The 15,960-nt window shown below is 42.6% G+C and overlaps 2 protein-coding genes across 2 annotated transcripts in view; one reads left to right on the forward strand and one right to left on the reverse strand.

Moving 5' to 3' along the window:
* The window catches only part of Arid4a (AT-rich interaction domain 4A), a 70,191-nt gene extending 62,314 nt beyond the window's left edge, over positions 1 to 7,877 (reverse strand). Inside the window, exons 1-5 of the mRNA XM_052185697.1 lie at positions 7,786 to 7,877; positions 6,796 to 6,853; positions 4,514 to 4,624; positions 1,439 to 1,504; positions 114 to 204 (exon numbers count right to left, since the gene is read on the reverse strand). Coding sequence (XP_052041657.1) covers positions 114 to 204; positions 1,439 to 1,504; positions 4,514 to 4,624; positions 6,796 to 6,801 — 274 coding nt within the window. The 5' untranslated portion in view covers positions 6,802 to 6,853; positions 7,786 to 7,877. The remainder of the gene's footprint in view (positions 1 to 113; positions 205 to 1,438; positions 1,505 to 4,513; positions 4,625 to 6,795; positions 6,854 to 7,785) is intronic.
* On the forward strand, positions 6,929 to 14,708 carry LOC127687910 (WAS/WASL-interacting protein family member 3-like). The gene is made up of 4 exons (XM_052186725.1): positions 6,929 to 6,934; positions 7,008 to 8,441; positions 9,410 to 9,461; positions 13,959 to 14,708. The coding sequence occupies exons 1-2, from the start codon at positions 6,929 to 6,931 to the stop codon at positions 7,938 to 7,940; spliced, it is 939 nt and encodes a 312-aa protein (XP_052042685.1). The 3' UTR covers positions 7,941 to 8,441; positions 9,410 to 9,461; positions 13,959 to 14,708.
* Positions 14,709 to 15,960: the final 1,252 nt, after the last annotated feature.

Here is a 15,960-nt window from a genome sequence, read left to right on the forward strand (position 1 = left end):
TATCCAGTAAGTTCACAGGATATAATGCATGTCCCTGCCAAATCACACATCAGTGTATTTCTAAGGTAAAGGTATACAACACCTTGGCTGAGCCACGTGAAGTTACTACTTACCCACAGTATACCAACTTGCATCTGTCAACTTGCTGATAATAGCTTCCTGGATAGATCCATCAGATGTCCTTGTTTCAACAATAGCTCCAACCTAAAACATAAAAGCCAACTTTTCTTACAAGATTTAAATATACAGACCAAAGCCCTTCTACCAACTACGTGATCCAAGTAAGAAATTTCTGATAACTACACAAGCTAGAATAAGGCAAAATTATCAGATAGGATGCTTGGGTCTTCATTATATGATTAGAGCCCAAAGTTCTTTGGCATAAGTACAAGCTGTCACTTGTATTTTACAAATTAAAAAGATAATTTGCAGAGTCCAGGGTTCAAATCTGACTAAATATCTTTCTTCAGAGTTTGTTCACCATATTGTACTACTTCCAGTAAGCTAAAATGGAACAAGTATCAAACCATAATACAACAAAACTGCTTGTTTTTCTTTCATCAAAACACTGAGGATGGGATTCAGCACTTGTATTTAAGATAAAGGTTCAGCTGGAGAGAGGAACAGACAAGTTAACATTGATTCAGCTTCCAAACTCTTGTATATCAGATATTAACCAAAGTGGTACATGGACAAAACAAAGACTTAACTACAGAAACAGAAATGAATAGAAAATACAATATTGCTATTTGCTAAATAGAATAATGAAACAAATATAATTTGATAAATCAGAACAGAAAAGTTTACCATATTTGGCATGCCACAGACATCACCTTAAATACTGCAACAATGTAAAAAAACAAAAGTAATTTATTCAAACTGGGCATGGCAGCATAGCGCCACAGGTAGATCTTTGTGAGTTCAAGTCTAGCCTGGTCTATATAGTGAGCACCAGGCTAACCAGGGCTACATGGTAAGATTGTCTCAAAGCAAATAAGGAAGCATGTTTAATATATATGTATATATATGCACATATCGAGTCCCTAAACTCAAAATAAAAAGGCAAAAGAAAGCACACCTCCCTAGCATATGTATGTATCTACTCTGTCAGCCAAGCACAGTGATGTACCTGCAGCCCCAGCCCTCGGGAGGCAGAGGTCTAGGCTACAGTGTTACAACAGCCTAGGGTAAGAGACCATCCAAAACACCAACTTAAAACAAAACAAGAACAAATTAAGTAAATAAATAATTTAGCTATGATTGATGCTCTTAAGGATACAATCATTGCAATATCATAATTTATACTATGGTACATCTGTATTTTGTTTTCTGACTGACATGCCTATAAAATTCAAGTGTATGTACAAATGAAATTTGACAAATTATGGGTTTTGCCTGTGGTTCACTAGTTTTGATTCTGAACTGGCCACATACGTACTCTTAAAGGGCCCTTTACTTGGTCATCTTGCACCAACTGTGTTGTGTTATCCTGCTTCAGAAGAACCTGGAAAAAAAATGAACTGGAAGTTACTTTTGAAACAATGTATCTATAATAACCCTGCAGGTGCCTCCTTAATAACCGGTGGTTATCTCTTCAGTACCAGTTATTACACTGTCTTGTATTTGCGTTTATTCTCTTTCTCATTAACTGTGAGTCCTTGAGGGCTGGAGCCCTCTTTCATTACCATTCCCCTTAGAGTTAGCAAGTGTCCGAGCATATTACAGCCATTTAATAACGGCCTACCAAGTGAACAGAGTATACATTTATAATCCAGTGATACTATAAAAATGTAAAACTGCTTCTAGTGTATTTTATCAAGTCATAAAAGGTTTTGACTGTCACAAAATATTTCTAAAACATTCACATTTTATTGCCTACTTAAAAACACAGCTCTTAGCCAGGCAGTGGAGGTGGATGCCTGCATGCCTTTAATCCCAGCACTCAGGAGGCAGAGGCAGGCAGATTTCGGAGTTGGAGGCCAGCCTGGTTTACAGAGTGAGTTCCAGGACAGCCAAGGCTATACAGAGAAACCATGTCTTGAAAAACCAAAACCAAAACCAAACAAACAAAAAACCAAACCAAAACCCAGAGCTCTTAAGCCTCATGAGGCCGGGCCTGGCGGCATATAACTTTAATCCCAGCACTCAGGGGACAGAGAGCCAGGTGGATCTCTCTGAGTGTAAGGTTAGCCTGGTCTACATAGAGTTCCACGACAGCCAAAGCTACATAGACAAACCTTGTCTCAAGAAAAAAGTCTTATGATACAATTTGAAACAATTCAGTTACAACAAAGTATCACTCTTGCTCCTTGGGTTCTACCACACATGCAGGGAAACATCACAGGGGAGTAAGCAAATTCTGGGTAATGGGAGTGTATGAGATGTCCTATGACAATTATATTAGTTTAAATAAACAACTAAGAGCCACAATAATATATATATATATTTTTAAAGGTTAAAACTGTCAATGGCTCTCAAATATTCAGTGATCTACATTTCTAGTTTACAATGTTAAAAGGCTATACAAAATGAAGAAGATAAAAATGGCAAGTGGCATCCTAACAAGCAAGTGTCACTAGTGGATTCATACCTGGGTCTACTGACTACCTGAGTGACAGTCTCTGAGACCAAAGCCTTCTAAACCTTGATTATATTTAAAACTTTAGGCTTGCTAAATTAGTCCCAGAGGTTTTCATTCAGAATCTTTGAGATATAGTCCTGAGACAGTTCACTTTAAGTGAGCTCCTAAGCGGGGCGAATGTTCTTGGGCTGGAAGGCACGTCCTGAGCACCAGTGCACCCGCTCACTCGGCTGTTCATCAGTCATCCACAGTCCACACTCTGCGTGATCACTAGACACGAAGCACTCCTGCACACATCAGGGATAGAAATAGAAACTCTGAGCTGTCCTCTCCTTTTCACAGCATTTAATTCTGGTAAGAAAACAGATATGGGGCTGGAGAGCTGGCTCAGCAGTTAAGAGCACTGGCTGCTCTTCCAGAGGTCCTGAGTTCAATTCCCAGCAACCGCCTGGTGGCTCACAGCCATCTGTAATGGGATCTGGTGTCCTCAGATCTCATTAGGCATACAGCAGGCAGAACGCTGTATACATAGTAAATAAATAAATCTTTAAAAAAATACTTACAAATAAATAAATAAATGAAAACAGATATGTAGCTGAATAGGGCATATCACAAACGGTAGAAACGTGATTATAATAATACTACCGATAATACGATGACAGGCACAGCAAAATGTGGAAGCCTGTAGAGTGTGGAGAGTTATCAAGGACTTTCATGAGTCATATTTTATGGCTCTACAAAGTTAAGAATAGTTATATACATGAAGATGCTCTCGTACCTACATTAGCAGAGTATGCAGAACAGCAGACAAGGGCTAGTGATGTGGCTCACGTGGTAAAGGGAGTCTGGCATGAGGGAGGCTGAATCCTACCATCAATGCTGTAAAAAACAGCGTGCTGTCTCAGCCTATGATCCTAGCACTTGGGGATGGAAGCAAGAGGATTAAGTTCAAACTCATTCTCAGATGCTTAGTGAGGCTGAGACTGTCTTGGGCTACATGAGACCCCCATCTCAAAAAGAAAAAAAAAAAAGCTCTACAGGAAAACAACATGTAAACAGATTTCTCAAAATTGCAGATATTTATCCACCCGTCCTTTTCTGTATTCCCTAATTCTACAGGAATGCATCAAGTTTAACTTTCTTTCCCTGGCCTTAAAAATCAGTGTCTTGGCTAGCCATTGTGGCTGCTGTCTGTAATCCCAACACTCAGGAGGCAAAGGTAGGGTGCTCACCAGAAATTGTCTGAAAAAAGCCACACACACACTCATGCACCTCAACTCCATGAATCATTTTTAATGTTATCTTGAAAACATAATTTTGCTTCTTTGTTTTTCCTAATCACTGACACTGTCATTATCTGATTAAGAAAGGGAGACACCAAATTATAGCCCAAGTGTGCTCCCACAACAGGAATGATCCAAGTGTGCTCCCACAACAGGAATGATCCAAGTGTGCTCCCACAACAGGAATGATCCAAGTGTGCTCCCACAACAGGAATGACCCAAGTGTGCTCCCACAACAGGAATGACCCAAGTGTGCTCCCACAACAGGAATGACCCAAGTGTGCTCCCACAACAGGAATGATCCAAGTGTGCAACACGAGCACTGCACCTGGCATCCTGAAGGAAGCCTTCTGGAATCATTTCTCAGCTTGAGTTCTTTTCAAGTCTTAATACACTCTTTCAGTTTAGTATTTACATATACTGGCCCCAGCACTGACTCAACAGAACGACTGCTACCGTTCAAACTTTCCCTCTGGGCTAACATGGACTGCAATGCTTTCAATGTACTGAACCTGCTGCACAACAGGAGTGACTCTTGCTCCTACTCAGCTTTCTGTCACTCGAAGTACACCAAATAACCGGGTCTGTGTTCTCAGACACAAACAACCCAACAAGTCTGGGCTGTCTTACAAAGCCTGCAAGCATTTACCTTGACTTTCACCAGCCTCTTCACAGTCTTGATCTTTGCCTCACAGAAGGCCCCTCGGTACTTGGCACTGACGTCAGTTCCCACTGTCAGGTAGGCAGGCTCGTCTGCCGCCTGAGGAGAGAACAGAGACTCCAAACATCACTACTGTTCGCCTTTACCGGACTGACAGCTAACAGCACCGAAAGCTACATCATCTAAAGTCACTAGAATATTGAAATTATGTGCTTAATAACAGTGATAATTTGCAAACTACTCCTAAAGCAAACACCTTATTAACTATTTCATTTCATGTATTCGTTTCCTGATGCTGTAAAGTTGTAACTAGAAACTACCAATAAAGAAAAAAATGAGCTTTTTTTTGAAGTACACATGTTTTTAAAAATTCTACAGTTTAATATATGATAGAAATATAAATAAACAGAAGAAATGTATTTATACTGAATGTCTCATAAATGTTAGTTTGAGGCCTCCAGGTGATTCTATTTTCTAGGTTAAAAAGAAATACTGCTACAAAGTTAATATTAACAATACAAAATTAAACGTTTAGTGAGACAGATTATGAAGGTAACATCTTTTGTTTGCTTTGGACTTTTGGGCCAAGGTGCAGGCTGTCTCTGCCTCCTAAATACTGGGATTACAGGCCAGGGCCACCAAGCCTGGCTAAGGCATTATCTTTTGATACAATGTGTCTCTACACACAAGAAACTAAGCAACCTCTTTCCAAAATTGCTTCGGCTGAAGGCTGCATCGGAAAGGTTTAAATCTAAATTCAACTGATGAAAACTGATAGCTAAAGACTGAAGCCATTTCTAGTTTACAACATTGATCTTCTCAATATACTTAATATTCTCAATATATTCAATATTTTTATTAAGAAACGGCCACTTATCTGGGAATGGTGGGAGGGGGAGGCAGAGGTAACAGGATTTCTTTAAATTCTAGGCCAGCCTGGTCTCTGTTATACAGAGAAACCCAGGGGGAGAGGGGGAAGAAAATAAAAAAGAATAGAAAAGAAAGAAAAAACACCCACTTACAGAAATAGTCATGATCAGAATTATACATTGAAATATGTAAGAAACTTCCATTTATAAATCATTTTAATCTGGAGAGTAACAGACAACTGCTATTTCAGTCTGCAATGTTGTTACCTATTTCAAAAGCTGTATTCATACAATCAATTCAACATTATAAGTACAAAGATATCAATGTTAACTTTAGTTAAAAATTTAAAGTAGGAAACAATTGTTCATTTTCCCAAGTAATATTAAAGGAAGTTGTGCCACTCTAAAATAAAAAAAAATAAGCGGAAGTTTGAGAATTTCAGAAAGTAATATACTTAAGCTGAGCCAGGCCTGGTACAGCACGCCCAGCCTTCCTGCGCTCCGTGAGAAGCAGGAGGATCCCGTGGTAGTTAACAAGAGGATCCTGTGGTAGTTAAGGCTGACCTTGAACTGCTTTGTGAGCACCAGGCCAACCTGGGCTAAAGCATACTGTCAAAATAACCGAAACAAAAACAACTATATCCTTACTGTTTTACACACACACACACACATCCCACAATAGTAAGTACAATGTTGATCATGCACTTTTAAATGTCAGTCTACTTAAAAAGAATAAAAAATGAAGAGGAATACTTTTTGGTAAGTATCTGACCAGAAACAAACAAGGGCCACAGTATTCTAAGGAATTCTGAAGAATGTTATGAAAGCTTCCTTTCCCTTTAAGCAGGCAGCCAGTGATGTTTGTACGACTAGGAAGCTACAAAAAAATACACGGAGAATCCATGTTTTAAGATACATAATATGAAGACTGAACTAATCAATCTAAATGCTGTCATCACCTTAGTTTACTTTTTTCCCCAAGAAATATACAGAACTATCTCCCGTACTCAAACTACATATCATTTCTTCTACATATCATGACATTGGTAGTGGAAAGGGGGGAAGTACATGTTTTTAAGAAAGGAAAACAAAACAAAACCTTACAAAAAACCAAAGCAGGACAAATGCTTTACTTCTTGAAAGGTGGTTTTTGACACTGAAGTGTTTGAAGATCGAAAGACTGAACCGATCTTTTCCAAGTGCTAACTGCTAGAGAGTGTTGAACAGCCTGCATTTACACACACACACACACACACCTCACCCATTCACATGTCATTTTCCTGAAAGTGCTTCTTAGTAAAGAGACCAATTTTAAGTAACAAAACGCTGCCATTCCACAACTGCAGCCTCCGGACTGGCAGCGTCCAGGGCACAAGGCAGCGAAGAGTTGGCTTCACTTACCTTCATCTTGACTGGTGACCTGTGGGGTTCCAGCTTCCTCGAGTTCTCTTCCCGGGCGCTAGAGCCAAGGCAGGGAAAAGAGAGACAGAGGATCAGTCCAAGGCGGGGTGAGACCGGGAAAGAAAGTAAACAAATGCAGGCAGGGAGGGGCCGAGCCCCGCGGCCCCCGGGACAGACCCCCGTCGGGCAGCCAAAGCCTGGCGGGCACTGAGCCCCACGCGCGCCAAAGGGCAGCGCGTCCCGCCCCTGCCCGCCTGGCCGGCCGGCCCACCGCGCCCCCGCCTCGTCCGCCACTCGCAGCCCCTGCGACCCGGCCTCCCGGGTCCGCGCCCCGCCGGGCCCCGACTCTAGCGCGCGCCCCGCCTCCGCCGCTCGGCCCCCTTGGCCCGCCCCGGCCCGGCCCGCGGCGGCGGCAACGGAGTGTCACGGCGCCATTGCTCTCCTGCCTCCGCTCTGCACCATGTCAGGAAGGAGAAGCGCTCCTTCACCCGGGGGGCAGGGGCGGCGGCCTGCGGCGGCGGCCGGCGCGGGGGGACCCGGCGGGGGAGGCGCGGGGCGGGGAGGCAGCAGGACAGGGTGTGGGAGGGGAGCGAGCCGCACCGCCGCAGCGGCCGTCCCCTCCCGCGCCCGCCTCAACTTTTTGTACAGCCCGGAGAGGCGCGGGCACCCCGATCTCCGCGGTCCAGCAGCGGGTCCTCTCCAAAGACGCACAGCAGAGTTGGGGGCCGGTTCTCCCGGCAGCCCGCTCCTCCGGAGCAAACTTAGCGGCGCGGCCAGCCCCACAGCCATTTTCCCGGGGAGGCGGCGGAGGCGATCGTGCCCGCAGTTGTCGCCGCGGCTCCAGGACCCGATCGCTGCCCGGCACCCTGGGCACAGTCCTCCCTGCATCCCCCTCGCCGCCTGCGGAGCTCCCAACTGCACCGGGACCCCGTCGCGGCAGCAGCTGCTCCCGCCGCTTTGCCCATTCAGCGGCCCCCGCTGACCACCTACCTACTGCGGGTGCAGAGCGCTGTCAGCTCTCCAGTCTGCCGCCCCACCGATCGCCGTGGGTCCCAGTCCGGGTAGCACCGCTCCCGGCCGCAGCGGCAGTTCCTGCGCCGGGTTCCCCTACTCGCCCCGATTTACTGCCACAATCCACCAAATAACAAGCTGTTGAGCAGACTCGCTTCTACACGAACTCCTATTGGCTGCTCATGACGCCGAATAGCTTCGGATTGGAGCTCGCTGTCTGCCTTTCTCATTGGATGTAGCTGTGAAACTTCCATGATTGGTGCGGAAAACAGCAGGTAGGATATCTTCCACTTCTGATTGGCTAGATTCGAAGACGCACGTTATTGGAGGATAGAGGATTGAGCAAGAGAGCCCAAAAAATTGATTGGAGGAGACGACTCCGGATGTGCTTGACTGAACACTGATTGGAGAACAGAGGGGTCAGGAAGAGCAGTTCTGCACGAGGATTGGGCGGTGGCGTGTCCCATGGAAACGGAATCCAGAACTGCAGCCAGGGTTTTGCACGGGGGCGGAGCCGGGTCTTCCCCAGGCGCCTGCGCTTAACCGGTTTCCCGGCGCCATTTTGTCCCGGCAGCAGCAACCCGCAGCTCTATCCCATTTTCTGTGTCCAGAGGGAAGGAAGCGGACTCTATCTGGTAGGTTTATTTCAGTATGGCACCGGCTTCCTCTTAACTCCAGGACAACGCCTAGCGAAGGGTGGAGGAGGCATGGAGTCCTCCGAGAGGTCTGTTGGAGGCTCCTGGTGTCGGTGGCCTCGGGGGTGGCGCAGCTCTGGGAGCACCGGAAGCGAGGGCGGCCATGGGAGCGACTGTCCGGCGGCGGAGCGTGGCTGGGGGGCGTGGAGGAAGGGGGCGAGGTCGGGGGCGCACGTGTAGTTTACTAAGCAGCCCTTTGCGCCCCTTCACTTGGGATGGCGAAATCTTACTGACACCCTTCCATCCGGAATAGTTTGTCTCCCTTTGACATGCATTTCGGAAGCTGACTTGCGGTCTGTCGACACCAGGGACCCAAGGTGGCAGCCTCCTTCGTGAAGACGGAGGAGGTGTGGTTTCTAGAAACGTCTTGCGTGGGGAAGAAAGAAGTATTTCTCCAACTGTGAAGCTATCAGGAACCGTGGAAGCTCTGGCTTTCGGAATGCTGAGGAATGCACCTGCCAGGACAGTCGCTGCTGCCACTATGACCTTAGACAAGCGCCTCTTGTCATTGCACGAGGCGTGTGCTATACTATTTTCCCAAAGAAAGTATTAATGGTTCTGGAAGGAACGAAAATTTCTTAGATGTAAGGATTTTCTGAACCAGATAGACAGGGGTTCAGTCAGTACATTGTCTTGTTAAATGACACAAAACTTAACAAGTGGATAACAGCTTATGCACTAAATTAAGATGTGAAATACTAACCCCAGTAAATTTGTCTGAGTACTTCTTAACTAATGCCACATCAACGATTTAATTTGTAAGTTTTTCAAAATGTATTGAGATTGTGAAGTGTATTTTGGTAGTTTTACTAAGTCATATCTCTGTTCTAAATCTAACTGCTTAGTGTTGGTGATGCACGAAACTAGAACATTGTAAACAATTGAGGATTTTTTGTTTGTTTTTCTAGAGTTGTCCCGAAGACAACATACACCTCCATGACAACCCAAAGTATCACAGAGGTGAGTCTTTGTGTCTGTTGAAATCTTGTGAATTGGGGCGGGTATGTGCTGAGGTTTTCCTTAGACTACAGCCAAATACTAGGCTATGTGACTAGTTGTTGAAGATGTTTATTAGTTGAAGCTTTCTTTATTTCTTTTTTTTTTTGTTTGTTTGTTTGTTTGTATTTTTTGTTGTTGTTTCAAGACAGGGTTTCTCTGTGTAGCCCTGGCTGTCCTGGAACTCTCTCTGTAGACCAGGGTGGCCTCAAACTCAGAAATCCACCTGCCTCTGCCTCCCAAGTGCTGGGATTAAAGGCATACACCACCACCACCCAGCTTAGTTCAAGCTTTCAAATGAGTCAATTTAATTAGCTTCCTGATGTTATGCCCTAGAGAAATTCACAGATAAAAGCATCCTTAGCATCTAGGCTCACCCATTCTGGTCTACTCCTTTCTGGACTTTGGTTTTTTGAGACAGGATTTTGGTAGACCAAGCTAGTCTGGACCTCCTTGTAGCTTTCAAGTATCCAGGCAGCCTTGATTGACCTTGACCTGCTTTCCCCGCCTCCTCCCCAGTACACATGCCCAGCTCTTCTTAGGATTTTTAACACTCACTGTTTTAAGTCAGAATCTCACCTTTTCCTGATTTTCACCCTTACTCTGATTTAACAGTCTCTTGAGAAAGGTCTGATTAGTGAGTGTTTAGGCAGGAGAAATTTTGGCTTTATATTGTTTCGTTTTTTTTAAGAAAATTATATGTATACTGCTGATCCTCACTGGTGGTAATCACCCACACATCATTCCACTATCAAGTTTTAGATACACATAATTTATGCCAGTGTATATTTGAAAAGTAATGAAAAATAAAGTTTATTCTGTATTCATGGGATTCAGAATGTTTTTTGGTTCTTTTTTTTTTTTTTTTTTTTTTAATGATTTTCCTTTTAAAGATATAGATGTGTTCATTTTGTTACTTTTTTCTTTTTCTTTTTTTTTTTTTTCCTAAGAAAACCATTAGGGCCCTGAGAAGTCGTTTCTCTATAAAGCACATTCCATGGCTCTCTGGGTAGATGAATCATGATTGAAGCTTTGGCTTGTTGCAGTTGAGCGCTGGCAGGCCTTTGTGCAGCATGACAGGTCACCTGCGGCGAAGTGCTCTCAGCCCCAGACAGCTTAATTCTAGAGGGCTTTCCTGTTTGTTTTTCCATGATTGCCATGATAAGCCACTCAAGTTTTACAAAATGCAGTGCCTAAAAACTAATATCAGTGGCTAAAATTTCGAGGCGTCTTGGTTTGGACAGCCCTGGCTCTTCTTTGGAATAGATTTTCAGAAGAGAGAAAAAGCTTTGTGCGGTTGTGTGTTCGTGCATATGTATTTGTTGTTGTTGCTTGTTGAGATAGAGTTACTCTTTCCTCCCTGCTTAGCTGTGTTTCACTCTGTTCCCTAGGCTGGCCCAGAACTCAAAGACTCTTTAAGTCTCACACCTCAGCTTCCCTTCTACTGAGGTCTGCAGGTCTTATCGCTCCTGCACCTGGCACCATTGTCAAAAACTTCCAGCTATACATACAGTAAACTTAATAGTTTCTCAAAAGATTTTATTTTTTATTTTGGAGTAGTTGAGGCATTAGTACCTTGAAACATTTTGCTACACAGAAAGTGACATTTTGAGTTACTAAAAACAAGTCCCCAGTCTTTCTTTCCTTTTTTTTTTTTTTGGTTTTTTTTTTTTTTTGGATTTTGTTTTTTTCCGAGACAGGGTTTCTCTGTGTAGCCCTGGCTGTCCTGGAACTCACAATGTAGACCAGGCTGTCCTTGAACTCAGAAATCTGCCTCTGCATCCCAGAGTGCTGGGATTACAGGCACTACCAACACCCGACTATCCTCAGTCTTTCTTAAAGCCTCCCCACACTCCTCCTATGAGTAGATGCCATCAGGATATTGGTAGCCTTACAGGACAAGTTACATAAAATTGTCACCCTACTTCTTTGACAGTCATTTGGCTCTTCTCTAGTTTGAGACCTTTTTTGAAAAAGGCAACTATTTTGAATCAATCTTAATCATTTCTACCTAGTATGTGTATAAACATGAATCGTATGTATATTTGTATACAAAACAGGTGAAATAATAAGATAATGTACTATATCTAACAGCAATTCTTCTCTGAAAATGTTTGAACTTCTTATCTTGGTCTTCAGATTTTTAATATTACAATTTATTTGAGCCGGGCAGTGGTGGCGCACGCCATTAATCCCAGAACTTAGGCAGAGGCAGGTGGATTTCTGAGTTCGAGGCCAACCTGGACTGCAAAGTGAGTTTCAGGACAGCCAGGGCTATACAGAGAAACCCTGTCTTGAAAAACCAAAAAACAACAACAACAAAAAACAAAACAAAAAAAAAAACAATTTATCTGAATCTTGATTGTTAATAATCTATAGATTCAAGGCTAGGGAAGTGGTTTAATGGGTAAAAGTCTTGCTGAACCGGCGTGAGGCCCTTAGTTCAACTCCCCACTATGCATCTACAAAGCTGCATGGGAGGCACGCCTAGCTCCATTACTTGGTGAGTAGAGGCACAAAGATCCCTGGATCCCAAAGATCCCTCCATGGCCACCCAGTGTAGCCTGTCAGTGAGCTCATAGTTTTAGTAAGAAAACCAAGTGTTGAGTGATCCAGGAAGTCAGCTGACATCATCAGTCTCTCGGTTTCAGGGCTGGGTGTACTCATGTGTCCACTGTACACAATGAGATTGAGAAAACCCATTAAGAGTGGATCAGCTGGGCCTGGAAATGCAGACCTGTGGTCCAGCACTTTGGAGGCAGTGTGACTCCCAGAGGCCACCAGAACCCTGGATAGTTTGGGCTTAGTTGTCATCCGTGAGCTAATTAGAGTAGGTGCCATAACAGTCACACTTTCCTGTACCCTCTCTAAGATCAGAAGAAAGGAAATCTTGTCCTTGTCCCTCACATTCTCAGGAAGCAGACTTAGATAAGGAGAGGACTGAGATGTGGAATGCTAGGTTATAAGTGGTAGACCAGAAATTAGAGGATCTTTTAAATCAGTTATTTTGCCTTCTGCTCATCTCTCACAGGAATTCTTATGTCTGCAGACAAGTTAATATCTTAAAATAGATATTTTTACTACATAAACTGTAAAAACTTTAAAACTTAACATAGAAAATATTTCTGAATTGATTGATTGTAAAGGGAAGAATAAGACTTTGTCAATTAGTTACAGACCCAGCAGAGATTATAATGCCTTATACTAATGATGAAATGACCTCATTATGGGTAGTCAATGAAGATTGGCAAAGAGCTCTTGCAGTAATCTTTTTGATAGAAATTAATGACAGATACCTCAAAAGTAAGCAACTTCAGTTTATAAAAAGAACTAACTGGATTCTTCTTCTGATTACAGTAAGAGGAACACCAGTTTCTACAGCTCCTACCTTTTATGTAGATGCCAGTAAGTTAGGTTATAAGTCAGGAGATATAAGTAAAGTAATAGAAGATCCATAAACTTCAGTTCAGAAATCAAAAGTGTATGCTACTCTCATGGTTCTATTAAATTTTCCGGAATCACTTAATACAGTTACTTCTCTGATATGCTGAAAGGGTTGTTTAGCACATGTACACTGCTAGATTTATTCCAGATGATTCAGAATTAATTTTGTTTTTTATATAATTACAACAGGTAATTTGAAACAGATTATCTATCATATAAAATCCATGTTCAGTCTCATATGAGTTTACCAGGACCATTGGCACCAGGAAATCTGTAGACAAGTTATTAATAGGAAATGTATTAGAAACTTCAGTTTTTTTATAAAAGGCATTATATAAATAGTAAAAGTTTAAAGAAAAAATTTTCTGTAACCTGGTGACAAACCAAGGAAATTATAAAAAAATTGTCCTGCTTGTTCTCTGTATAATCAAGCTCCATTCCCTGCTGGTACCTGCTGCTCCATTTCCCTAAAGGAACCTGAGGAAAGGAAATCTGACAGTGGATGTGTTTCATTTTACAGAGTTTCAAAAATTAAAATTATGTGTGTCGTACAGTTGATAGCTTTTCGGGATTTTAATGGGCTTCTGCCTTAAGTTCTAAAAAGGCTGATTTTTTAATTGCATATTTATTAGAAGAGATGGCTATCTTAGCGATGCCTTTATGACTAAAACTGACAATGCTCCATCAAATGTATCCAATAAAATGTAGCTGAAAACATGTCACAGGTGTATCTTCACAATCCTGTAGGGCAAGTAGCTGTGGAAGATCTAACTGCACTTTAAAGGAGATGCTTATAAAATAGGAAGGGCACATAGATCACCCAGAGACAAATTACCGTGCTTTAATAATTTTATTTTATTTTTTAATGTCAATGAGACAGGTAGCACAGCTGCTGAAAACGACTGGATTTTAGATACAACTTGGATAAAATCATGTACTTGCAGGCTGTGTTAAGCTCAGAATGGAAGTCGGGAATTGTGTTACATTGCATAAAAGGTTATACTTTTATTTCTACAGGAAATGAAAAGCTGCGGATTCAAAGTTAATTAAGATAAGGTTTGACCATAGAAGACTTCTAGAAAATCCTGGCTGCTGGTGTGGAAAATGAGACCCAGAAGAAAAAGAAAACAGGTGACTGGAATGCTGGTCCCCCTGTGCAGGAACAGCTCAGGAGGCTGCCTGAGACATGAGTGTCCCTGTAGTAGCCAGTGAATCTTGTTAGCTATCAGGTTCTCGTGACTTAGTATTGCATGTCATCCTTTCATATGGCACCAATGGGGTTTTATAAAGCCCTATTATGGTTTGGTTATTACAGGCCAAACAGACTTTTAAAGACTGAGAGCTAATCTTTCCCTGCTCAAGCATAGAGCAGAGACTCCTTGTTAGCTGATTTGTGCATACTGCACATTCCGTGCATGTGTTGCTGCAGAAATGTCCCTACAGTGTTACCAGAGCTGGGGCAGGAAGTAAGGGTGGAATTCTGAGCAGGCAAAGGCACAGACTGATGCTGAAGGAAGCAGGAGGAGGGCAGAGCAAGGAGCAGTAAGAGCCACGAGGAGGCGTGGGATGGTGGAGGAGTCTGGAAAAGTAGCTAGCAGACACCGTCCCAGCAAAAGGCAAACAGCTTTCATTTTCTACAAAAATCAAAATTATCCAAATTTAATATCTGTGGAAATAAACTATTTTAAATAGATTCCGTTGAAAATGTAATTAGCTGACATGTTTGGTATTTTTTATTGGAAAAATAAATTGTTTTTTTTTTCTTAAGTGCTTGTTCTCCCCCTTTTTAAACATTATTTCAGGGGCTAGTGGGCATGTGCCGTTGAACAGTGGGTGGAGTTGAAAGGACAACGATGGGAGGGGTGGCTCTCTCTATCTCCTGCGCAGTCTCTTCAGCTTAGCAGCGAGCGCCCTCCCTGCATCATCCCTCATCCCTCACCTTTGTTCCTCCTTCTAAACACATTTATGTCGTTCCGTTTTCTGGATTGTTTGGACTTTTGAGATAGGGTTTCACTATTCTGGGCTCAACTTTTGAATAATAACGTTTATCACAGAACACTGAATATGTGTGCATGTGTGTGTGCTTGTGTTTGGTTCTTTTACTGTTCTTAAAAGCCTGGTATAAGAAATCTGTTTTGATGAAGAGTGTATAGGGGCAAAAAAAAAAAAAAACAATAATTTTTTATAAATAAATGTATATTCTGCATCTTTAAGGTAAAACATGGCTCAAAATAAAAAGAAGTCTTTGTCTTTCAGAAAGACATTGACTTTTGTTGTGGGGAAAAGAACCAAGGTGCTTCAGTTCTAAAAGACCTAGGATTTGTTACTTGTACTGAAAACTTTGTTTCTTGTATGTAATTTTATGTCATCATTAAGTAAATGAGATTGGCCGTGTTACATATGTATGCTTGTGCATGCATCAGGATTTGTTGAGCGCAGAATTGATTGCTAGGTTGAACATAGCTGCTTCCTAAATGATTGAGGTTTTTTTGTTTTTGTTTTTGTTTTTTTTTGAGGGGATTCATTAAATGTAATCACACTATTTCTTTCGGCACCAGGGACATAGGTCTTGACTGGAAGAGTGCTCTACCTGGCATCCACAAGGCTCTAGGCTCAAAGACTAGAGCCAGTTTTGTTGTGGTGGATGTGTGGATGTCAATTTGGCTTTTTCTTTGCCCTGTGGATTTTGTTGGTTTTAGGACCACAGGAATGAAGGTTTTTTCATTCATAGGTAATTCAAACTAGAAGGAGAGCATATTTCAGGATCTGGATTAAAGTAGATGTAGGTTATTTAATGACAGTCCTCCAAAGGTGCTTGCCTAGGGGGCTAAGTGTAAGATAACCAACGTGATTAATCTGAGTACTTTTAAGAGACTTGAATACTTGGGTTTTTTGTTTTGTTTTTGTTTTTCCAGACAGACAAGTAACCCTGGGTGTCTTAGAAGCCCTCTGTAGATTAGCCTCAAGCCCAGAGATCTTCTGCCCCTGTCTCTCCAGTGCTGAGATTAAAGTCAAGGAC

This window comes from Apodemus sylvaticus, chromosome 6 (genome assembly GCF_947179515.1).
Source record: "Apodemus sylvaticus chromosome 6, mApoSyl1.1, whole genome shotgun sequence".
Taxonomy (NCBI): Eukaryota; Metazoa; Chordata; class Mammalia; order Rodentia; family Muridae; genus Apodemus; species Apodemus sylvaticus.